This window comes from Dipodomys spectabilis, unplaced genomic scaffold, assembly GCF_019054845.1.
Source record: "Dipodomys spectabilis isolate Male_0828 unplaced genomic scaffold, ASM1905484v1 ptg000512l, whole genome shotgun sequence".
NCBI classification, from domain to species: Eukaryota; Metazoa; Chordata; class Mammalia; order Rodentia; family Heteromyidae; genus Dipodomys; species Dipodomys spectabilis.
The window spans coordinates 962,014-985,593 of NW_024871189.1; the positions used below are offsets into that span (position 1 = coordinate 962,014).

Here is a 23,580-nt window from a genome sequence, read left to right on the forward strand (position 1 = left end):
CGGTCAGCTGAGCCTCGCGCTGAACGCAGGCGGTGCCGTCCATGGCAGCACGGCGGCGGCAGCGCGGCCTGCGCCTGAGCTGCGCTCAGGGACGGCGCTGAGCCCCTGAACCCAGTGTCTTTGTTTCTGTCCAGGGCTCCACGCGGGATCCCATGAGGCCTTTGGTCCTCGTGTGTCTCCGGGTGGCCATGTCCCAGGCTTCTCTTGTGACACTCTGGCCGTCTGGAGGAGCACTGTCTGGCCAGGTGTTGGCACCGGCACGCTCGGGGCAGGTGACAGTGAGGTGTCCAGAGCACGGAGGCTCACAGTGCCTGGGCCTTGCTCATTGGCCACACCCTTCCCACCACCACCCTGCTCCCAGCCCTGGCTTGCAGGGCTCCGAGGGGCACGATGCCTGGCTCCCGGACCCGCTCCCCAGCCCGGGCTTGCACGGCTCCGAGGGGCACGATGCCTGGCTCCCGGACCCGCTCCCCAGCCCGGGCTTGCAGGGCTCCGAGGGGCACGATGCCTGGCTCCCGGACCGGCTCCTGCCTGCGGCAGGTCTCCCTGCCTTTGTTGCTCCTGGCAGGTGGAAGGAACTCGGCTCTGCCCTGCCCCGCTCTTCCTGTGAGTCCTTGCGGACCGGCGGCTACCTGTCCTGTCCGCCCCTCCTCGCTCCTGTGCTGTTCTGCCCCATGGTCTGTTGGGGGGGGCGTGGGAGGGGGAAGCAGGTGATGGGCAGAAGAGGGAGAATTGGCTTTCCCTCAGAAGCTCAGACACCCTGGCTCCGGTACTTTCTGGTTACTGGTTACAAGTGCTTCAATCCAGGAATTTGAAAGAAGGGAAGAGGAGTTTCTGACTGGGTGGATCTTCCTGGGAGAGGAGGCAGCGCGGGGTGGAGGAGGGTGCCCCCCCAGGTCCAAGTCTGGGGTGATCTCAGCTAAGCCAGGCCACGGCCAGCCCAAGCCGCCCTGGGCAGGTGGGAAGGAGAGGTGCAGACAGAAACGGCTGGGGCGCTGCCGGTGGTCACCCCTCGGAGGGCCTCTGCTAGGCACACACTGGCAGTCCCCAGCGCCTGCCTGCCAGGGGAACAGCTTGCTTGAGATGCATAGGCTGTCATCCTGTAATTAAATCTGAGACCCCCCTTCCTACACGACGCCGAGATGAAGCCACTTACATAACACAGCTAAAAATAAGCCGCTGGGGACGGCATACGGGCGCGCCCTGCACGGCCCTCGGCCTGCCCACCCCGCCCAGCCCGTGCCCTGCCCGAGAGCAGTTGGCTGGCTTCAGGATCTGACACTCCGCAGCTGGGGCTGTGGGGCCGAGGTGGTTTCTGCCTCAGGCCCCTGCAGGTGCTTGGGGGCTGGGGTGGACTCTGGACGAGGCTGTGGGTACACGGCAGGTGACACCCACAGCGTCACGGGGCCGTGTTCTGCCCAGGTGAGGGATGACAGTCACAGGGAGAAGCAAAGCCAGCAACGGGCGGATTCCTGTCTCCATTCTCAGGGACTCTCCATGAGCTCCTCCCCAGCCCTGGACCCCCGAGCCCCGCCCCTACCTCAGCACCCGAAGACCACCACCCTGACTGGGAAGAAGCTGTGGGCCCGCGAGAGTGAGCAGCTGGCTGTCTTGGCCCAGCAACAACCTCTTGCTATTCCTTGGGGAAGGATTTGCAAAAAAGGGGTGCTCTGCTCTGACAATGGCTTCCTCGCTCATCGTGGAGAGGGCCCGTGAGGTCCTACAATGTTCCAGCCATGCCAACTTCCCAGACCCCTTAGCCACCGGGCCTCTCAGGGAAAAAGAACAAAGTGAGGTTTAAACAGGGCTTTGGATATCTCCCAAGTTAGGAAGGGTCAGGGACACCTAACTGCTAACTCAAGTTAGTGTCAGGGTGACCCATGGGCGCCCAGCCTAGAGCTTTCCTGTCGGCTCTCAGGACCCAGGCTTGTCTCTAGGACTCGGCCCTCCACGTTATTAGAGGCTGCTGCCTCAGTCCAAGAGCTTGGGGCACTGGCAGGCAGGCTGGGGCTGGGACTTCCTGCGGGGAGTGGGAGGGGCGGGTGCTATGTGGGGGTGGGGGTGGGGGTCTAGGACATCGCCTGCAGGCTCTGCCTGTCTAACCCCTTCCCCGCCATCGGCCACCATTTATTTTCTCAGCGCGAAGTTGCTAAGTCGCAGGCGGGATGCGAGTTCATTTTCTCTCCCGGCAGGTGCTCTGATAGCCGGCTTCTCTCTGCTGGCTTCTGTCCCAGCTGTCCAGCCTCCCGCCCGGTCGCCAGGTGCAGGAGCTGGCCCAAGCCTGATACTGCCAGAAGGCAAGGCTGGGCTGAGGTGGTCACCAAGAGGAGCAGGAAGGTCAGGTCATGGGCAGGCTGGCTCAGGGAAGCACTGGGGGCTTCCAGGCAGTGGACCAGGCCCATCAGCTCCATGGCGGCCTGCACCCAGGCCAGCTCTGTGTTCCACTCACTCCTAGAGCCAGGATGTTGGGTCTTAGGCTTGACCTCGCAATGCGCCACACAGGACCACAAGAACGCAAATAAGAGAGGAAGCTGCTTGAGACCAAGCCGTCTCAAGAGCCAAGAAATGCTGTCCTGGGTGAGCGCCTGTGTGAGCTGGCTGTCACTTGCAACCAAAGGACTATGGAAAACACACACTAAAAGGAAGGAAGCCAGGACCAGTAGTTGGGAAAAATCTGGCCTTCCTTCTGCCTCCATGAGACCAAGTGCCCTCCTGTCTGGGGAGGGGTGTCTGCGGGCTCCCCGGGGGCTGGTGTCCTCTGGGTGTCCATCCTGAAGGGATGGCCAGCTGTCCAGGAACGGGATGCTGGCACAACGTCAGGCTTAATTAAGGGGAAACATTCAGATCTTGTGTTTTACACTGTAAAACAAATAATGCTTCTCTGTTCCAGGGATTGATGTCAATATTTCTGCAAAGGAACTATGGGGGAACCCCACGTCCCAGCCCGGTCAGCTTCCTTGGTGGACCACGACCTCTTTCCTTAGAAGAGAAATCCGCTCTGCCTCCTCCGTTGCTTCCCTCTCTAAGAGGCCGCCCCATCCAGCGCACTCCCCACCTGCGGGGTCCCCAGGGTCCCCCCCTACCAGCCTTCCCCAGTACCACCCCACCCCAGTCCCTAGTGTCCGCCCCACCTCGGGGTCCCGCCCCAGGCCCACCCCTCTGCGGGGACCCCGGCCCACCCTTCTGCAGAGACCCCCCTCCGCGGGGAACCCCCCATCCCTCGACAGGAACCCCCCCTACTCCTCGGCGGGGACCCCCCATCCCTCCCTCTGCCTTTCGGTGGGAACCCCCCCACTCCTCGAGGAGACCCCCTCCGCCCTTTGGCGGGAACCCCCACCACCCCTCCGCGGGGACCCCAGCCCACCCCTCCACGGGGATCCCCCATCCCTCCGCAGGGACCCCGGGCCCACTCCTCCGCGGGGACCTGCCACCCCTCCGCGGGACCCAGGGCCACCCCTCCGCGGGACCCCCACCACCCCTCCGCGGGACCCCGGCCCACCCCTCCGCGGGGACCCCCCACACCTCCGCGGGGACCCCCCACCCCTCCGCGGGGAACCCGGCCCACCCCTCCGCGGGGAACCCGGCCCACCCCTCCGCGGAACCCGGCCCACCCCTCCGCGGGACCCCGGCCCACCCCTCCGCGGGAACCCGGCCCACCCCTCCGCGGGGACCCCGGCCCACCCCTCCGCGGGGACCCCCCACCCCTCCGCGGGAACCCCCCACCCCTCCGCGGGGACCCCGGCCCACCCCTCCGCGGGGACCCCGGCCCACCCCTCCGCGGGGACCCCCCCACCCCTCCGCGGGGACCCCGGCCCACCCCTCCGCGGGGACCCCGGGCCACCCCTCCGCGGGGACCCCGGGCCACCCCTCCGCGGGGACCCCGGGCCACCCCTCCGCGGGGACCCCCCACCCCTCCGCGAGGACCCCGGCCCACCCCTCCGCGGGAACCCCCCACCCCTCCGCGGGGACCCCGGCCCACCCCTCCGCGGGGACCCCGGCCCACCCCTCCGCGGGGACCCCGGCCCACCCCTCCGCGGGGACCCCCCACCCCTCCGCGGGAACCCCCCACCCCTCCGCGGGGACCCCGGCCCACCCCTCCGCGGGGACCCCGGCCCACCCCTCCGCGGGGACCCCGGCCCACCCCTCCGCGGGAACCCCCCCACCCCTCCGCGGGGAACCCCCCACCCCTCCGCGGGGACCCCCCACCCCTCCGCGGGGACCCCCCCACTCCTCCGCGGGGACCCCCCCACCCCTCCGCGGGGACCCGGCCCACCCCTCCGCGGGACCCCCCACCCCTCCGCGGGGACCCCCCACCCCTCCGCGGGACCCCCCACCCCTCCGCGGGACCCCCCACCCCTCCGCGGGGACCCCCCCACCCCTCCGCGGGGACCCCCCCCACCCCTCCGCGGGGACCCGGCCCACCCCTCCGCGGGGATCCCCCACCTCTCCGCGGGGACCCGGCCCACCCCTCCGCGGGGACCCCCCACCCCTCCGCGGGGATCCCCCACTCCTCCGCGGGGACCCCCCCCACCCCTCCGCGGGGACCCCCCACTCCTCCGCGGGGACTCCCCACCCCTCCGCGGGACCCCGGGCCACCCCTCCGCGGGGACCCCGGCCCACCCCTCCGCGGGGACCCCCCCACCCCTCCGCGGGGACCCGGCCCACCCCTCCGCGGGGACCCCCCACCCCTCCGCGGGACCCCCCACCCCTCCGCGGGGACCCCCCACCCCTCCGCGGGGACCCGGCCCACCCCTCCGCGGGGACCCCCCACCCCTCCGCGGGGACCCGGCCCAGGATCCTCCCTCCGGGGTCCAGGCGCCCTTCCCTCCCGAGACTGTCGGGGCGCCGCCCGCCTCGCGTACTCACCGGCGCAAGTACTGGGGTCGCCGGCGCGAGGACGGGGCGCCGACCCCTTCCGCGCCGCCGCCCGCCCGCTCCGCCCGGGAGCCCGTCCGCGCCTGGGCGGCCGACGGCCGGACCTTCCGCCGCGCCGGGCCGCGACCCTCGAGGGCCGGCCGCCCCGACCGTCGCCTCCACGCGCGCTCGCGCCGGCGCCCCCGCGCCTCCCCCCGCCTTCTGCTCCCTCTTCCTGCGCCACCCCGCCCCCGCTCCCCGCCCCCAGCCCGGCTGTCGCCCCGGCCCCCTCAGGCTTCTCCCCGCGCCAGCCCGCATCGCGCCTCCGCCTCCTCCCCCCCATCGACCCCGCCGCCGGCCAATCGGCGACGGGAGCTGGCCTTCGGGCTCCGCCCCTGGTCCCGCCCAGCGCCCCCGCCTCCGGAACCCACCAATAAGAAGGGCGGCGCAGGAACGGGCCTGGCGGTTGCCTAGCAGCGGCGGAGCTGGGCGGGGGCGGACGGCCGGGGGCGGTGATCCGGACCGGCGGAGGCGGGGCTGTGGGGCGTGTCCAGATATAGGGGGCGTGGCCCGAGGCGCCTATAAACGCTGCGGCCGCCGGGAGTCGCGCTCCGTGGTCCTTCGCGCGCTTCTGTATTCTGTTCCGTCGCAGCCTCCGCCGCCGCCTGCGCCCCCGCTCCGGTCTGTGGTGTAGCCGGGACCCAGGACCATGTCGCTGTCACGCTCCGAGGAGATGCACCGGCTCACAGAAAATGTCTACAAGGTGAGCCTACGGCGCCGAGCCGCGCCGCCCCATGCGCTCGCGTCCGACTAGGGCGGCTCCGGGCCGGAGTCGGGGCCCTCCGGGGGCTCGCGCGCGGGCGTGGGGCGCTCCGCGCGCGCCGCTCACAGGTGGCCGCGCCCGCCCCAGGGCCCTTCCGCTGGCCGCGGGGCGCGCCCCCCCCCCGACGGCGCCGCTCGGCCCCGCGCGCCCGCCCGGCGGAGCTCGCCGGGCCGCGTAACTCTCGGATCCTGTCCGAGCCGCTGCGGACCGGAGCGAGGCGGAGCGGACGTCCGGGGGCGGCGTGGGGGCGGCCGCGGCCCGCCGCCCGCGGTCCCCGCCCGCCGCCCCGCGCCGGTTGGCGCGCGGGCACCGCGGGGCTGTTCCGGGCGCGGACACGCGGCCGCCCGGCACTTTCTCCTCAACAGGCGGGCCGAGGTGGGAGGTCGCGCGCGGGCAGGCTGGACAGATAATCCGTCATCTTATGTAACCGCGGAGGGAGAGGACTAATTGAGTGGGAGGCTGACGCGCCGCCCGTGCTGCCGCCGAGTGTGAAGAGCGGCGTTCGCACGCTCGTCTGTGCCGTGACAGTCTCCCAGCCCGAAGCCGCAGAGCCCCCCCCCCCCCCGCCTCCCCGCACCCCTGCAGCCGTGCCTGCGTGTGCGCGCGGGTGCGCACCGAGGCGCCCGTCCCTGTCCGGGCCTTCCGCCCCAACCACCCGGCGCCCTGCAGCTCCCCCGGAGAGCAACCTCTGCCCCGGCCGGCCCGCTCCTCACAAAGATGCCCTTTATCTCAAGGCTGAGTCTGGGGGTGAGGAGGAGTTTCCATGCCGCCGGGGCTCTGGCTCCGAAGGGGGTCAGGCCCCGCTCCCGGAGCAACAGCGTCCGACCGGGTTACCCAGCCGACGGAGGCTTCCGAGACGGCCCCTCGGGTTCCAGCCCGAGTCCAGGGGCAGATTATACTTTAATGCGGCTTTTAAGAAAGGCCTTAAAGTTACAGCTCCGTGGTCTGGAGGCATCCCGGGGTGTGGGGCGGCCCCGAAGCCATGTTAGAGCCGCTGGAAAACACGATCCCCAACAGCCCTCAGGGGTTCCGAGGCGCTGCGGGAGCACATGCTGCTGTCCAGGGCGGGAGGCTTATTACATTATTAGTCATAAGTTCTGGGACGCTCGTCTTCGTTGGCTGTGAGGGAAGGAAGGTGCTGGTCACCGTCTTCGCGCTGGGAGCCCCGGTGGCCGCCGCGAGGGGCCTGCGGAGCAGCCGTGCTCTGGGGAAATCCCACGGCCGTCACCGCTGGGCAGCTTTGGGCTTCCCGCACACGCCGCTATAATTCATCTGGATGTGCGAAGGGAGGTCTGTGGCGGTGACAGGAAACACGATCCGCACCAGCGTGCATTTGGAAGTCTTAGCTCCTGTGACTGCAGCCCAGCAGGTTTGGGGCTCACTAAACCCAGGGATCTGACCTGTCTTGTGTTGGACACACCAGGGGTGGTTTGGTGCATTTCCCAGGGGAAGGCGTGGCAGTGCGATCTTGATAGGGTTTTTCAGGTTGGACACATTCGGGCTGTAGGTGTTGGAAGGGCTGTTCCACCCCGGGGCCACTGCTGCCCGCGTGACAGCTCTCCTGCTGCACGGCAGGTTTGGTTTTGTAGATAGGTGGCTCTTGCCACCCTCTGGGGGCCTGTCTGCTGAGTCTTCAAATCCTGGGCTCTGTTCCCTTTCTGTGTTTTCTCACTGGGAGGCTGCGATGTCTTGGCAGTGCCAGTACAGGTTGGGCAGCTTTGGTTCGTTGGCCATCGGTGTGCAGATCAGGGCTGGTCGAGCCAGTCTAGGCACCACCATGCTGTCTCCTCCTGGGCCTCGGCTCCCTCTCGCTCCTGCTGGGGGAGCTCCCATGCCCGCCTGGCAGTGCCTCTTGGAAAGGCAGGCGTGTGGCCTGCTCAGTGTCTCCCGCCATGCGGCTTGGCCCTTGCATCACCTCAGCTGCAGTTCTGAGTGCTGTTTGCCTTGGCAAACAGAGACGTTTGTCCTTGGCCCTGCTGATTAAAAATTGAGAATAAAGTGTACAGTTTTGATTTTCCTCCTGGAAGAATCTAATGCAGACTCTGACCTCTTTCCTGGTGGTTCAGTTCCCTTGGGAGCTGTGTCCTCGGGGAATTTTATGAAAGATGAAGCAGAGGTAAACTGGACAGCCATGTGATGTCAACCAGGAACTCATCCTTGGACCCTCAGGCCAGCAGGGGAGTGGACAGTGAGGTGAGGAACGGTCCTCCCTCCGCCCTTGGGAGGCAGAACCTGGGGCCCTACCTGACGTCCACCCAGGTAGCTGCCTGGCTCCAAGGGGTAGAGTGCCAGGGGTGGGGGGGTTGGGGGGGTGTCTGTCTGTTGCCCAGATTGGGTGCTGCTGAGAATAAAGCAGACAAGCAGGGTCTGATGATACAGGCTTGTCATCCCAGCTACTCAGGAGGTGAGGGTGGGGAGGCCTCCAGTTCAAAGTCAGCCTAGAGGAAGTGAGTGAGATTCTATTTCAAAATGGCTGTAGGGAGTGATTCAAATGGTAGATCCCCCCACCCCGACCCTGAGTTCAATCCCTGGTATTGGGTTGGGGGCAATGAGGGCAACCAGAAAATTAAAGGTCTTCTTTTTATTTTTTTGAGTCCGATCGTGGGCCTGGGCGTCATCCCTCAGCTCTTCAGCTCAAGGCTAGCGCTCTACCACTTGAGCCACAGCTCCACTTCCAGCTTTTATCTTTTTGCTTATGTGGTGCTGAGGAATCGAACCCAGGGCCTCAGGCATGCAAGACAAGCGCTCTACCACTGAGCCACCTTCCCAGCCCCTTCTTTAGGTCTTTAAAGGTCCAAAAGTATTCAAAAGGAGGGGTGTGTGTGTGTGTGTGTGTGTGCATGCGTACATGTATGTACGCACTAGAGCTTGAACTCAAGGCCTCTTGCTTGGTGTTTTTTTTTTTTTTCTCATAACTCCGCTTCTGGGTTTTTCCTGGTTAATTGAAGATAGTGTTTCAGTTTTTTCTGCCTGGGCTGGCTTTGATTTTCAGATCTCAGCCTGATGTGAGTCATGGGTACCTGGCTTAGCAGGAGCCTTTTGTTTGTTTTTTGTTGGCATTGGTCCTAGGCTTGAACTGTTTTTTTGCTCAAGGTTAGCACACTACCACTTGAGACACACCTCCACTTCTGCCTTTTTTCTTGGTTAATTGGTAATAAGAGTCTCTGATTGCTGGGCACATTGGTGGCTCATGCCTGTAATCCTAGTTATTCAGGAGGCTAAGATCTGAGGATTGGAGTTCGAAGCCAGCCCCTACAAGAAAACTCCCTGTGAGATTCTGATCTCCAATTAACCGCTCAAAAACCTCAAGTGGTGCTATAGCTGAGCACAAAGAGGTTCAGGGACAGCATGTAGGCCCTGAGTTCAATCCCCACAATCGACCCAGAAAAAAGTCTTATAGACTTCCCTGCCTGAGGTTGACCTTAAACTGCCATCCTCAACTCTCTACCTCCTGAGCCACCAGCACCCAGCTGAGAAAAGGAACCTTTTAAAATGATCAGTTTGGAGCTGGGTGCTGGTGGCTCACGCCTGTAATCCTAGCTACTCTGGAGGCTGAGCTCTGAGGATTGCAGTTCAAAGCCAGCCTAGCCCAGGCAGAAAAGTCCATAAGACTTTTACCTCCAACAAACCATCAGAAAACAGAGTGGTGATGTGGCTCAAGTGGTAGAGCGCTAGCCTTGAGCTGAAGAGCTAAACAACAGGATCCAAGCCCAGAGTTCAAGCCCCATGACCAACCAAAAAAAAAAGCCAGTTTGCTGAGGCTCCTGATGGTGGCGTTGGACCGAAACTTCCAAGGTCCAGGCCCTGAGGGCCGTGTAGTGTCCCTCGGCCACTGGCTGTGGGAGGAGGGCCTGCCGGGGGAGGTCAGGTTGTCTTTTTGCATAGGTGTATATCCCCAAAGAAGCCCTGACTACCCGATGACCTCATAAGGGTTGAGGGTGGTGGGCGGCTCCAACTCTTCTTGGAATAGCACTTCAGGCTTCCCTGAAGACAGCAAGGTAGAAGAGCAGGCGAGTCCCTATACGGCTGTTGGTGGATGTGGCCCCAGGGACTCCTGTGGCCACTGTAGTCAGACTGTTACCAGGGGTCATCTGATCACCCTGCAGCTGCGGTTGGTAAGTCAGCTTGACCCTGCTCGAGCTGTTCTTGGGAAAGTGGCACATTCTAGACGTCTCTAAAGCCTTTTTGGCTTTGCTGTATCTCATGATTAGTGAGGGGCAGTGTGCATGGGATTCTGGGAAGCAGAGGCCTACCACCAATGGCCTGCCAAGTTCCACGCCCTTCCCCAGGAAAGTGTTGTGGGACCTCCAAGTACTCTGCTGCTGGCATTCCCTCTTTATTTCCAGAAGCGTGGGGGCCTTGTACAGTCAGTGAGGTAGGACAGACTGGGTAATGCAGCTGTCTGCCTGGTGGCAGTACCAGGCACATTCCTGAAGCATGTACATACGCACATGTGTGTACACACGCATGCACATACATGCATGCATGTGTGTCCATGTATGTGTGGTCCTTTATTTTAGGATGGCTGGGTTCGCTCACTGAATGGTTCCCTCTGTGCTTCCTTCTCTCCAGTACCTTCCGGGCTGCCCAGCCGCAGCCTTTTAGCTGTTCAGATCTCCTTTTGAGGAACCACTAGGGCAGTAGCAGGCACGCTCCCTGCCACGCTGACCTCTCTAAGATGACCAGATTTTGCAGTGCTCATGCCCAGGCCATGCCCTGTAGGTCATCAGCTCTTCTGTTGGCTCACACGGTGCCTCGTGCCAGTGCCTGGCGTGTTGTTGCAGGCTGTCACTTCTTGGTACAACGTGACACTTGGAGGTCTTGGGTGTGGGGAAATCACCTGCAGCACTGCAGCCAGGTTGGTAGCGTGCTTGCTGTGCCCTGACCATGTGTCTTTGTTGGGGAGCTCAGCCTGACCTCTGGGGCCCAGTGGCTGAACTTGAGGCTCTAGAGAAGGCTGGTGCTGCTTCAGGTTCTCAAAGGCCACTGTTGGAGGGGTGAGGGGGGTGCTGTTGGGAGTCTGCTCTTGTTGTCATGGCTTTGGGCTGAAACTTCCAAGGTCCAGCTCCAGAGAGCTGTGTATTTATCGTCTCTTGGGCACTGGCTGTAGGGGGAGGTCCTGTGAGCATGGCATGGCCGCTAAACTGGAGGGTAGTGTCTGCTCTCCTGCGCATGAGGAGATGGACTGGGAGGGAGGTGAGGTCCTGGTCTTCTCTAATCCCTCATTAGTGGATTCGGACCCTGTTAGGGCATAGCCAAACGTCACTGCTGGAGCAGAAGGTGGGTAGGACTGGCCCACACTCTCTGTGTCCCTCTGGCCTCTCCTGGCCCCTCTCTGCGAGCTGCCCTGGACTAGCACTGTCCATGACTGTCATTGCTGGATGGGGATGCCTGCACAGGGTGAGGGTGCCTCCGGGCTGCTGTGGCTCTTCCTCAGCCTTCGGTACACAGGTGAAGAGTCTGTCTCGGTGCTTTCCCAGCTCCTGCCCGAGCAGTTTTCCTTGAGACTTTGTGTGGAGAAGCCAGTGCGCCCTGAACCCAGCCCTCAGGGTGCTGGGCACCTGTCAGCCTCCCACACACAGCACGGCACCACCATCCCGTGCGCTGCCTGGGCACAAAGTAATTGCAGACAGACGGGGACCAAGTTGGTACCTTTCTCTAGCTTCCTGCTCCCCATCCTCTGAGTCACTCTTGGCCCCTGATTGTGCCTGTGTAGCTGCAAGATGGCTGAGGGGCCTCAGCCCCCGGGGGGGGGGGTGGAGGGGAGGAATACCCCTGAACGGCTCCAGCCTGCAGGGACATTATCACCAAACTGCCTGCCCCTGGCTGCTCCAGGCTGCTCACCACAGAAACTCCTTCTTTTCCACCTGGGACTCAGGTTTGGCCCATTTGGCTTTATGACTGGGGTGACTCCTTCTCTGGAGTATCCTCTGGAGCCTGGACAGGTGGCCAGGCTTTAGTGAGGACCTGCCAGTGCTTTGGGGATGAATGAGTTCTGCTTTTGCATGGCGAGAGGCCACATAGAGTCCTGATCTGCCTTTGCAGTGGGTTTGCTGTCTTTGGCCCTCAGCTTCAAGAGCAGCAGTCAAGCAGCTTCAGTCCAGCTATCCGTGGGTCCCTGGAGCACTGGCTCTGGAGCGGGGCCCATGTTCCTCAGAAGCACTTTGTCCTGCTGTGTCCCGAGGACTCTTGAGGTTGGGCTTGAGCCAGGGAGACAAGAGTGGCTGGAGTGTCATGAGAGCGACACGAAGGCTGTGAGCTTTTGCTTCTAGGACGTCACCTCAGGAACCTGGGGTAGGCTCGGGCTCTGCCCTGTGTGGGCCACGTGCTGCTGCTGCTGCTGCTGTGCAGGAGCCCCTGGCTGCCTGCTGTGGTGCAGTCAGGGCTTCGCGCCGGGGCCTGCTTCCTGTGCTGCCCCCCTTCTCTCAGCTCCGCCTTCCAATCCACCTAATCAGAGCCACCTCTGCCTGCTCTAGTTTGGCTGGCTAGCTATGCCTTGGAAAATCTAATCTGCTCCTGACTTTCCATAGGGACTGCCAGAAGAAACTATGCCTGGCTTTTCGTTCCTCCATTCTGGCCACGTAACCTTTGTCCAGTCTTGCCCAGTCTTGCCCCTGGACCATGAGCATGACTGACTGATGAAGGCTTAGGACCCTGGTGAAGCCAGACTGGATAGTTTCTCAGCGTGAGACCCCCTCTCCATGCCCCCTTCATGGGGCATGGGTACCAGAATTCTGTACATCATCCCTCCATGTAAGATGCCAGAGCCTAGAGATGTCCCAAGTGAGAGTCTGTTCTTCTGGCTTAGAATTTTTCTGCTTGCTGAAATGGTTCTTTTATCTAGAGGTTTGTTGTGTGGTCTAGTGGCAGAGTGCTTGCTTAGCATATGCACAATGGTGAGTTCCATCCTTAGCACCACCAAAAAAGAAAAAAAAAGCTAGGATTTTCCCCAAATGTCTTTGTGTTTGAGGTCAGACTTTCCCCAGGCGTTCGGCTAGCTCAGGAGTGCCTCCTAGGCCCCAGATGTGTGCTCTGCCACTTTTGTTACTGGTACTTTCTTGACCAACAGAGTGTTTTCAGAAGCTAGTCCTTTAATGGTTTGTGGGTCAAAATAGTCATGCCAGGAGACAGTCACTGAATGGCCTGTGATGAGTGACCTATCCATGTCCCAGATGCTGCTGTGACAGCACCAGAGAGAGGGGCAGGGGATCACACAGGTGTCCACAGGTGTCCACGCAGGGCAAGAAGTCCGCACCCTCACGTCAGGGCTGGCTCTGGTCAGGCCAGGGCAGGGGGCCCAGCCCACCCCGGGAAGGCTGAGGAGCCAGGTGCCCGGGCCTGGACGTCGTCACTACTCACTGGCTCTGTGGGAGAAGGTGGAGTGGTAGCTGTGGAAGGTGTGGGCTTGGCTATCTAGGGATTATCTTGGATGCCTGCCTCCTGCTTACAGCAGGCACAGCTGGGAGTTCTGTGTGGTTGGCCTTGTTTATCCTTGCACTGACTTCATAGGGGGTGTTTCTGGGGATCCATGGGGACACCTCTGAGGGGTGAAATAGCAGGGCCACACCCATCGGCTGATAAGGTGACTGAGCCAAGATTCAAACCGGGCACCCAGGCCAGGGTAGCTGGGGAGTTATCTGTAAGCTTTGGCAAAAGGCTGTGTCTTCATGGAGGTGGGATGGGCAGGATGTATCTCTCCGACAGGAAGGACATAGGCAGATTGTTTTGGTCCCATGTCCGGCCCTTTCGGCTGCTGGATTGACCAGTGATGTCCATTTCCTGTGGGGGTGGGATCAGTCGTGCAGGCCTGGCCTCCACGCCCTCCTGGAGCCCACAGCCTAGCCTCCAGCATAAGCCATGGGGGCTTCCTCGTGTATGGTCCGGGCTGGGCGTCTGCCTGCACACCCACGTGTAGTTTTTGCCAGATCATTAGTTCTTTCATCACCCACGTTCCAGCGGTCCTTGGGAAGCTGGGAGTCCAGCACAGAGGTCTGACAGGATAATGGTTGTCAGGGGTTCTGGGGGCCCTGTGAGCCTGAGTTCTGCATGGGAAAGCCTGGCTGAGGAGTTGACCAAACATCCTTTGTGGCAATTGTTTACAGCTAGGGCTTTGCTGTGGCTGCAAGAGGTCCCTCTCCTGGGGCCTCTTTGTCTCTGGCTGATGGGCACAGGCAGGGGTGCTGGGAAGGAGGCCCTGCCCTCTGGCCCCTCCTGACAGAGGCCACCTTGCTCCCTCCTGTCACATCCAGGCGCCCTGCCAAAGACTCAGGGAGTTTCTTCATTACTCTTGGCAGCTTTCTGGGAGCAGCCGCTGGAGCTGAGAACTAGAGCGGCTGTGTGGCCACAGGTCTTGCTGGATCCCTGAGCCAAAGCGTGGGGCTGGTTCCTGTCCCAGTGCAGGTCCTGGAAGTGCTGGGCTTTGCCTTCCCTCTGTCAGTCTCCTCTGCTGCCTGTTTCCTACCTCGTTGAACCCAGTGGCTTCCCTGACCACCATTCCTTTTCTGGCAAGGACCTTAATTCTCTCTCTCCTGGTTCTGTTCCTGCCCTACAGAAGGGGGGGCCTGTTCTTGAATGCTCTGTCCCTGTGGGCTGGGTGTCTACGGGGGTGTTCAGGGTGCGTGTGGTGGGTGCTCCCATACAGTATTGCAGAGAACTGTTTGCCCACAGTGGGCTTCCTTCTGCCCTGGGCCAGGTCACCTGATCCTGTTCCTCTCAGGGGCCTGTTCTTCCTGCTCTATCCTCACTCCTGGGGCTGTTTCCTACCGGAAGCCTGTGGCCGGAAATTACAGGGACACATTCCTTGCTCCTGTGCCTCTAGCCAAGCACATTCATGGTCTGCCTCCTCCAGGCAGCCTTCTGTACCCACTGAGCTAACACTGATTCCTTCAGGAGAGACCCTTAGTTTTAGAGTACAGCAACCTTCAGTTCTCTTGTACCATGAGCAGGATTTTTGCCCAGGGTCCTGAACCCATCAATGTGTCCTACTGGGTCAGGTCACACGTTACAAAGGACTTTGCCATCTTCCTCTACTTGCACTCCGAGGGGTGTGTGTGTGTGTGTATGTGTGCGCGCGCGAGCACACACAGAGCCTGTATGCTCAGATCAGTGAGCTGTGGGAAATCCTCCAAGGAGGACCCTGTCCACACCTTGTACTCCACACCCGGGGCCCAGGCTGGGCTCCGTGGGTCCCCACATGTTTGGTGCTGTCCCCACCTCACCCTCCCTTCCCTGGGAGTCTGGCTTCCTAGGCTGGTCTCTCTGGGGACACCTGGATTCTGGCAGGGAGCTGGGCTTCTCCTCACCTAGGTAGTGACATGACTGTGGACGTGGGAAACCTGCGTCAAGCCTGCAAAACTGGCACCCAGTTCTCTGCCGAGTCTCACAGCAGTGGGAGGGCACTGTGGGCAGACGAACAGGTAACACCAGGCACCTGGGAAGCCAGCGTGAGCGTTGCTGAAAACAAGTGGGGTGATTCCTCCAGGAGTTAGCTGCTCTGAGCACTGGCCTGAGGAACAGGCTGGGAGTGGGAGCAGGTGGCCTTGTCCCTCACCTTTCTTTCTGCTGTTGCTGGAATGGGATGACAGCTGGATGACCTAGAGCTAAATAGCCAGGACCTGGTTTCACCAGGAACTGCCAGAAAGACTCCCTAAGATTGAGATCCACATTGTCCATAGATGGGTTTGGTGAAGCTCGGTGCAAGAGGTCCCCCGGCAGCTAGGGAGACTCACTGTTCTCTTCCTCCGAGTGGTATGTGCGGAGAGAGGAAGGATGCCTATGTATGTGGGCCTAGGATGCCTGTGTATGTGGGCCGTGCACGCCTCTGCCCCGGCACACTGAAGCACACAGGCACAGGGACACAGCCCGGAACTGGGACCCATCCTTTGCTTGGAATGTCTGGCCACGGCAGGCAGTGCTTGAGAGGGGTTGTGACTGGAGCCAAGACAGAAGAGTGGACAGAACCTTGTGCTGGCAGCCAGGGAATCTGGGCGCAGAAGCAGAGGGGCAAAGTCTCCTCTTCTGCAAGGAGCCATGCTAGCCCTCCCCCTTGCGCAGGGGATGTCACGGGTGACTGGTCTGCCGCACTTTGTCCTGAGTGGTCTGGCAGGCGGTCACTCTCCAGGCTGGCCCAGAGGGGGAACGCCATTGGGCTTGGGTTCTTTGGAAGCGCTACAGGACACACTACTTTGTCACCTCAGCTGAAGGGTGAGCATCTCTGGGCCTGGCCCTGCCTCCCCAGGGGCACAGAAGGTCTTCCTCAATAAATACATTGAACGTGCAAGGGCATAAATAAAAGAAGGTTGCTGCTAAATATATTTCTTGGACTAGGGAAGTTACCCCAGGAACCATCAAAGTGATGTAGAAGAGACGGGACGTGGGGTGTAAACGATGTATCGTCCTTACTGTCAGGTGGGGTTCTGTCCTGGAGGAAGACCAGGTCATGGCATGCAGGGTCCTGAGGAGCCATCTTGTATCCCGTCAGGAGGCCCCAAGTTCCACTCCAGGCTCAAGGACTGCACATCTGGCCCAGGCAGCCTTCCGCACGGGCCGCTGCCTTCAGTACACTGGGAGGCTCCCACACAGAGACCAAGCTCACTTCCTCAAGGTCGAGGCACTGCTTTTCTCAAGGTCCAGCTTCTGCTCTGGTTTTGTGTCCTTTGAGGTTGATAAGGAAGCTGTAACTTCCCTCCCCTTTGTCAGCAGACCCCTTCCTCAAGTGCTTGTGCTCAGCACCTCTCCGGAGAAGTCCTGTGGAGTCATACACTCTTCTTTCACTTGAGGAAAGATGGCTGGTGGCCAGTCCAGAGCAGGCCAGCCTGAGTGTGCTCACTTGGTGGGGGGGGGGGGGTTGAGGAGGGGGGGACACAGGACTATAGGACACAGGAAGCAGCAGCAGCCACACCTGACACCTGGCCTCGGTGGATGGTTTGGGCCTCACTTGGTGTTCTCATGCGGAAGCTTCTGGAAATCTGAATGGTGGAAGGACCATAGGGAGAGATCAGAGAGACACCCCCCCACACACACATACACCTGGCCACTACCAGAAAGGCCTGTTCCTCCCACAGTTTCTGGGAGAGGGAATGCCTGGGGTTGTGGCCTTGAGCAGGAGCAGGAGACCCCACTGTTGGCACCAGGGCCAAGAGCTGGTGTTCAGAGCTAGAAGGAGGCCCTGGGCTGCCTCCGCCCGCAGAGGCTTCATCAGTATGTCAGCTCCATGGCCTTCATGCTTCTGACACCACCTCCAGGCCAGCCCAGCTCAGCCCAGCCCTGGTGTGTTTTGGCTGGCCAACCTCTCTTGGGACAGATGGCTGTGCCCAGGTGGCCTGGCTGGTGCCGCAGCACGCACACTCGCTGCCCTGCCCACTGGCTCTCGCATTCCTCTGGTGTGAGCTCAGCTCTGCACCGAGGAAGCGAAACCTCACAGCTCTTGCGTTGTCACACAGCAGATGCCCGGGTAGCTTCTGCATTTTACCTGTCGTTTAGGATGTTCATGGCAATGGTTCCCATTACTCCGGGGCCGGAGTCCTGTTAACTTGTTAACGAGGGGTGTTTGTCTATCCACCTTCTGTTCTGTTCTGGATTAGAAACGTCTCGTGGTGACTCTGTCACACACATGCACACACACACACACAGAGGCACCCCTCCTCCCCCATGTGTGCACACATGAACCCGCACACATGAGCACCCTGGCCTCCCCAGAGCTGGCCAGACCAGGTTCTGCCCTGCTTTCACTAACACATCACAGCACCCCTCCATTCTCTCTCTCTCTCTCTGTCAGTCATGGGGCCTGAACTCCGGGCCTGGGCGCCGTCCCTCAGCCCTTCAGCTCAAGGCAAACGCTCTGCCACTTGAGCCACAGCACTACTTCCAGTTTTCTGGTGGTTCATTGGAGATCAGAGTCTCCTAGACTTTCCTGCCCTGGCTGGCTTTGAACCACAATCCTCAGATCTCAGTTTCCTGAGTAGCTAGGATTATAGGTGTGAGCCACCGGTGCCCGGCTCGCCATCCATTTCTGTACCTGGTCTCGCCACCATTGCTGGGTTCTAAGCAATGAATATGGCTGCTCAGAGCTCACCATACCTCCCTCACAACTGGTGTGTAAAACAAGGAATCCAGCTCTGGCCAGAGCCTTCTTTCTCCACCTAGCTCCTCTTTCTTCTGTCTTTCAGAGACAGCTCAGGCTGGCCTTGATACTCCTGCTTGCCTCCGAGTGCTGGGATTACAGGTATGACTACCATGCCTAGCCTCCCTCCCATTCTGGGGGACATCCCCATACTTGCTCCCTCTATTGTTACCTTGCTGTGAGGCCTTTGCACTGCTTTGCAGCTGAGCTCTCCCACTTCTCTCAAGATGTTTCTAGGGATGAGACCTTGTGCATCTGGGGGGCTGCTGTGTCCCCTCCTGTGCTTGAGCTCTGCGTAAATGCCAGTATCTGTGCTGTGTTCAGGAAGGGAGGCCTCGTGGACAGTATTTCTGTGTGGGAGGTTCTCAGCCTTGGAGCCTCATGAGACAGTGGGGACAGCGAGCCCAGGCCTGAATGTGGGTGGGTGCCGTTCAGAACTCAAGGATTCATCTTGGTGCTACTTCCTGAGAGGCCTTGCCACAGGGAAGAGCAGGTGAGGAGAGCTGATGTTGCTGGGTTTTCTGGAGTCAGACCCCATGTGGGCCCTGGGATTGGTGTCCTTAAGCCCCCTCTCACCTGCCATGCTGGTCCTGCAGCCTAGGGCGGAGCTGGGACAGGCCTCAGCCCACAGGTTGGGGTGGTAGGTGATGGCCTCCTGGCGGCCTTCCTTCCAGTTATCTTCATCCTCCGGAAGAACTGGGCTCTTAATAGGACAAACAGCCGACCAGAAGACTTAGGATGTGCTGCAGAAGGGTTTTGTTTTAAGTTCCACCCAGGTCCTCCTTGGCTGGGGTTGGTTGTTGACAGTGGTGCTGCGTATTGTGCTGGTAGAATTCTCACTTGGCTGCTGTTTGTGTGTGTGCGCGCGTGCGCGTGCGTGCTTGTTTTTACGCTTTGTAATTAAAACATTTATTTGGCTTTCCCAGTGAAAATCTAATTTCTTGAGTCTAAGAACTGCCGATATTGGCACAGCGGCTGTAGTCCGTCGGGCAAACAGCTCTGGAGCCTGGTGGATTATTCATAGCGTGGTGTTTGCAAATCAGGCTGTGGATGTCTCTAATCAGAGTTGATGTTGGTAATTGATGTGTTGAGTTAGGGTTTTGGCGTGGGGGGCATCGTGGAGCATTTGTGTGTGGCCAGCAGGCGGCCTCCTACGGCTGACTCAGCCTTGCCAGCCGGGTACGGCAGGCTCCTCAGCCAGCCGGGTACAGCAGGCACTCAGCTGCACGTGTCTGATTGCTGGCCGTTGCTGCATGAGCCCTGTGGACCCCGATGCTGATCACAGGTGCTCTGGCCCCGCCAGGGTGCATATGTGATGGACGCCGAGGCTCAGGACAGCCGCGGGGGCAGAGCAGGGCTTTGAGGTCGGGAAGCTGGGAGGCGGCGGGTGCCTGAACGCCCTCCACAGAGGCAACACAAGCCCTGGTGACCCCCTTTTCTCTGCTCTCTTCCAGACCATCATGGAGCAGTTCAACCCCAGCCTCCGCAACTTCATCGCCATGGGGAAGAACTATGAGAAAGCCCTTGCAGGTAGAGCAGGCTGCCTACAGCCAGCACCCAGCCCCATCCCTGGCTTGCACTGCCCTGGCTCACAGATGGACTCCACTCAGCCCAGGGGGGTCCTACGTTCCAGAAACAACCTCACAGGCTACGGGAGGGTATGAGTGCTGGCCAACTCTGACTGTGTCCCTGTTATGCAGGCCAGTCTTGTCCTGCAGCTAGGGGGACAACTAGGTGACGTAAGGACAGGAGTGTGGATTTCTGTCCCCAGAGCCATCTGGAGTCCGTAAGACTGGGGTGGAGACCACAGAGGTCTAAGCCAGGAACCTGTAGCTTCTCCTTGTAATTGGATGCCCTGCACCCCTGTGAGTCTAGACTGGAGATTCTAGGGATGGCGGTGGCAGTGTTGGACCCTTTGGGTTCACTAACCCTGAGATAGCCCTGCCCAGCTCAGGAGGCCTGGAGTTGCCAGGCCAGCACTGTGGCCCTTGGTGCATCTGGTGTTTCCACCCAGTAGTGCCAGGCCATGCTGTTTACTCGGAAACCCACAGTTCCTGAGCCCTGATCCCTAGTCTCCTGCACCCTTGGCTATGTTTCTCTATGTAGGCTTGCTGTAGCACATTTATGGGGGGTGGGAGGGTCTAAAATTTATTTTTTGTGCAATACCCTCCATGTTACTGGGGATTGAACCCAAACCTTGGATCATACTAGACAGATGCTCAACCATTCCTTTTTGGGCTCTTTTTGGAGAGAAGTTCTTGCTATGTAACCAACCCAACCTAGCCTGGAACTCATGACTCGTATTTCTGCCTCCTGAGTGCTGGGATTGCAGGCGGTGCCACCACACCTGACTCACTGCAACACCCTCCCCTCAGTAGGGAGCACTGTGTGTCTCCAAGTGAGCACCATTTTCCTAGCACTTCCTTGGCCTGCTTGTGTCATGGCCCTGACCGGTGCGGGGAGGTTCTGTCCAGTTGGGAGCTCAAGTTAGAGACAACAACGAGGCTTCACATTTTTTCTTTCTGCCACCTTTACTCCATAGTCTCTTGGGAACAGAAAGCCCAGCATCTGGGCATATTTTTTATTTTGCCAGTCCTGGGGCTTGAACTCAGCACCTGGCCCTGGCCCTGAGCTTCTTTTGCTCAAGGCTAGCACTCTACCACTTGAGCCACAGCACCACTTCCAGTTCTTTTTATGTGGTGCTGAGGAATGGAACCCAGGGCTTCATGCAGGCTAGGCAAGCACTCTACTGATGAGCTCCCTTCCCAGCGCCCTGGCCTGTTTCTGACCATGGCCTCCTGTCTGCTCTGAAGAAGGGATTGTCCAGCCCTGTCATGCCCATCTGCCTGCTTGCTACATCCGATACAGGGACCAGAGGGCCTTCCTGCCCTGCATGTAGTCCCCCTGTCTTCCTGCATCTGAGACCTCCCTAGAACCTGGTCCTGTGTTTTCATAGACCCAGGTGGATGGTGCTAGCCCTTAGACGGGGTCTTCACTGCCTGGGAGGGTTCTTCTCCCCACTCTGCAGCTCTGCCTGAAGCTCCATGACCCAGGAGTTCCAAGCACAGCCCTGCCCTGAGCTCCATGACCCTCAGGGGGTCCCGGGGCTCAGAAAGGCCATCTGTGCACTCATAGATTTGGTTCCAGCTGAATTCATCATAAGCAGCTGCTGCCCTCAAGCAGAGATTCCACTCGCAGAGCTTGAGGGCACTGCAGATCTCAGGATGTGGTGATGGCCACTGCCCCAGGAGGAGCCCCCGAGGCTTGGTGTGGAAGTGAACACGGTGTCCTTGGTTCCTGTTCCCTCCACTGCTGGGAGGCCTGGCCTAGAAAAAACTAGCTTTGCTTTGAGGCTGACAGCTGGGAGAGGCCTCAGGGAGGAGGCTGGAAGGGGAGATACCGAAGACTGTCTCCTCCCCCCTACCCCCCCACGAATCCCTGGGGTGGCCCGCTGTCTCTTGGTGCAATGCGCCTGTGTCAGATTCTCCAAGCAAAACTAATTTCCAGGCCCGTTGAATCCAGAGGTCCAGGCTGGCTCCACCCTCAAGAGAGGAGGGACAGGACTGGTGTATTTCAAAGCCACCAAAGGGGTGGGGGTGGGGGGCTTCTTTCCTGTGTGGCTCCCCCTTGGGCTAGTGGAATGCTTTTCCCAGTTGTCCTGTGTCTGGGGAGTTCCTGGGTCTGTTGGAGGCTGAGCCTGTGGTATCTACCCTCCAGCTCTTTGATGCTTAGGCCTGGGCTTCCTCAGGCCTTTCCGCCTTCGCCTGGGCTTCCTCCTGTGGTTGTCAGGCTGCGGTGCGGGACAGTCTGGAGGGTTACTTCCTCTTCCTGTTTTCCTTGATTGTCTCAGGACTGAGCACAGTGGTCCAGGCTCCTGGCCACAGCACCACCTCAGTTTCCTCGCCAGCCTCCACACACACAATTTCTTTTGTCTTCTTCCGCTTAATCTCGCCCCCCAAACCCCCAACCTGGCAGCAGCAGCTCTTCAGCCCCCTGGGGACAGTCTTGTGCCACAGAACAGTTGTGTGCACTTAATTGAAAACCATATAAATAAAATTTGATAAAGTGTCCAATTATGAGCCCCTAACTGGGTTTGTAGAAAACAGATGAGAGATTGTAATTGTGCTGCTGGTGTCTGCCTGTGGCCCTGCGTTCCAGGCCGGGCGGCTTGTCCTGCAGTCTGAAGGGCAGGAGGGAGGGGCAGTGCGCAAAGGCCCCTCCTCTCACCCCAAATAAGATGTGAGGAAGCCCTGACTCCCCATTTAGACGGCAGGCTCTGGGCTTCCCCAGTCTTGTCACTGTGGTGCCTCTAACTTGCTGTTGGGGCCCTCTGGCCACCGCAGGGCTGTGATGTTTCCAGCCCGCTCTGGGCGATGAGCACCCTTCCGGGACAGTGGCTCTTCCGGTTGCAGCTTGGCTGGGGACTCTGTGGGTAGATCAGCGGCCCTTGCTTTCCACGTTTGCAGAGCTCTAGCCCTGAGTCAGCACCCAGTCTCCTGAAGCACACTTGAGCAGCTGGCCCTCCCCCTCAGCAAACAGCACGTGATGTGACAGGGCTCCACGCTCTACAGTTTGACTTGAATAGCTCTGGACCTATACAGTACACTGTGTTCTTACAAATAAAAGGAGCCTTCGTGATGGGAACGGAATAAGAAGACCAACAAGAAGCAGAAAAAAGCTGGAGTAGTCCTCGCTTGTCCGGGCTCATGGGGGGTGGCTCAGCTGTGACTGCAGTGCTGGCTATGGGTCTCGGCCAGGCCTTGTGATGGACCTAACTGCTCTCTCTCCTCTCAGGCGTGACCTTCGCTGCCAAAGGCTACTTTGATGCCCTGGTGAAGATGGGAGAGCTGGCCAGTGAGAGCCAGGGCTCCAAGGAACTTGGTAAGACTCTTAACACTAGACCGCCTAATATGCTGTGTAGACCCAGTGCTGTTCTGTAGCTGGGCCTTCTTCAATTTGGGATCAAGTTTGGCCTGTCAAAATATGCTTAAAAATAATAATCACACTGGGCTGGGAAGGTGGCTCAGTGGTAGAGAGCTTGCCTCGCATGCATGAGGCCCTGGGTTCCATTCCTCAGCACCACATAAGCAAAAAGAAAAAAGCCGGAAGTGGCGCTGTGGCTCAAGTGGTAGAGCACTAGCCTTGAGCTGAAGAGCTGAGGGGACAGTACCCAGGCCCAGAGTTCAGGCCCCACGACTGGACCCCAAAAAAAAATTAAAAAAAAATTACAGCTGGGCATCAGTGGCTCACACCTGTAATCCTAGCTGCTCAGGAGACTGAGATCTGAGGATCACAGTTGGAAGCCAGCCAGGGCAGAAAAGTCCCTGTGAGACTCTTGCCTTCAATATTCAAAAACAAAACAAAACCCAAAGCGCTGTGGCTTAAGTGGTAGAGCACTAGCCTTGAGCAAAAAGAGCTCAAGGACAATGCCCAGGTCCTGAGTTCAAGCCCCAGCACCACAAAAGAAAAATCATGAGGGCTGTTGAAGGTTACCCCTCACTGAAAGTGGGGTGCATCAGACAACCTTGGAGACAGGCTTTGGAGCTTCCGTGGGTGGACTGTCTCCCCTGAGGAGCATGGCTGAGGATGTGGAGGGTGTTTAAGGGTTTTGAGAAGAGTTGTGTTGCTGGCAGAGGGGACTGGTGACCAGTAATAATGGAGAGGCTGCAGGCCTGTGAGTGATGGTTCCCACACTACTTAGATATGTCACAGGAGCATACCCCTCTTGTTGACAGGTAGAATTCCAGGGTAACTTGTTATTTTATGCTTTCTGTGTGTGTGT

At 60.0% G+C, this 23,580-nt stretch overlaps 2 protein-coding genes across 10 annotated transcripts in view; both read left to right on the forward strand.

Moving 5' to 3' along the window:
- The first annotated feature begins 504 nt into the window (after positions 1–504).
- LOC122099389 (basic proline-rich protein-like) lies at positions 505–5,328 on the forward strand. The gene is made up of 3 exons (XM_042670013.1): positions 505–540; positions 1,489–1,614; positions 3,190–5,328. Exons 1-3 carry the CDS (start codon positions 505–507, stop codon positions 5,326–5,328), a joined length of 2,301 nt encoding a protein of 766 aa, XP_042525947.1.
- Positions 5,329–5,467: 139 nt separating this feature from the next.
- Baiap2 (BAR/IMD domain containing adaptor protein 2) overlaps positions 5,468–23,580 on the forward strand; it is a 164,335-nt gene continuing 146,222 nt past the window's right edge. For 8 of the 9 annotated variants that reach the window (XR_006145910.1, XR_006145911.1, XM_042669972.1 and 5 more), the window contains exons 1-3: positions 5,470–5,617; positions 19,253–19,328; positions 22,593–22,679. Coding sequence is in view for 7 of the 9 variants with exons in the window: in XM_042669972.1 (XP_042525906.1) it covers positions 5,564–5,617; positions 19,253–19,328; positions 22,593–22,679 (217 nt within the window). In the remaining 2 variants the exon portion in view is untranslated. Of the gene's footprint in view, positions 5,618–19,252; positions 19,329–22,592; positions 22,680–23,580 lie in introns of all 9 variants that reach the window. The other variant, XM_042669971.1, reaches the window with a different exon arrangement.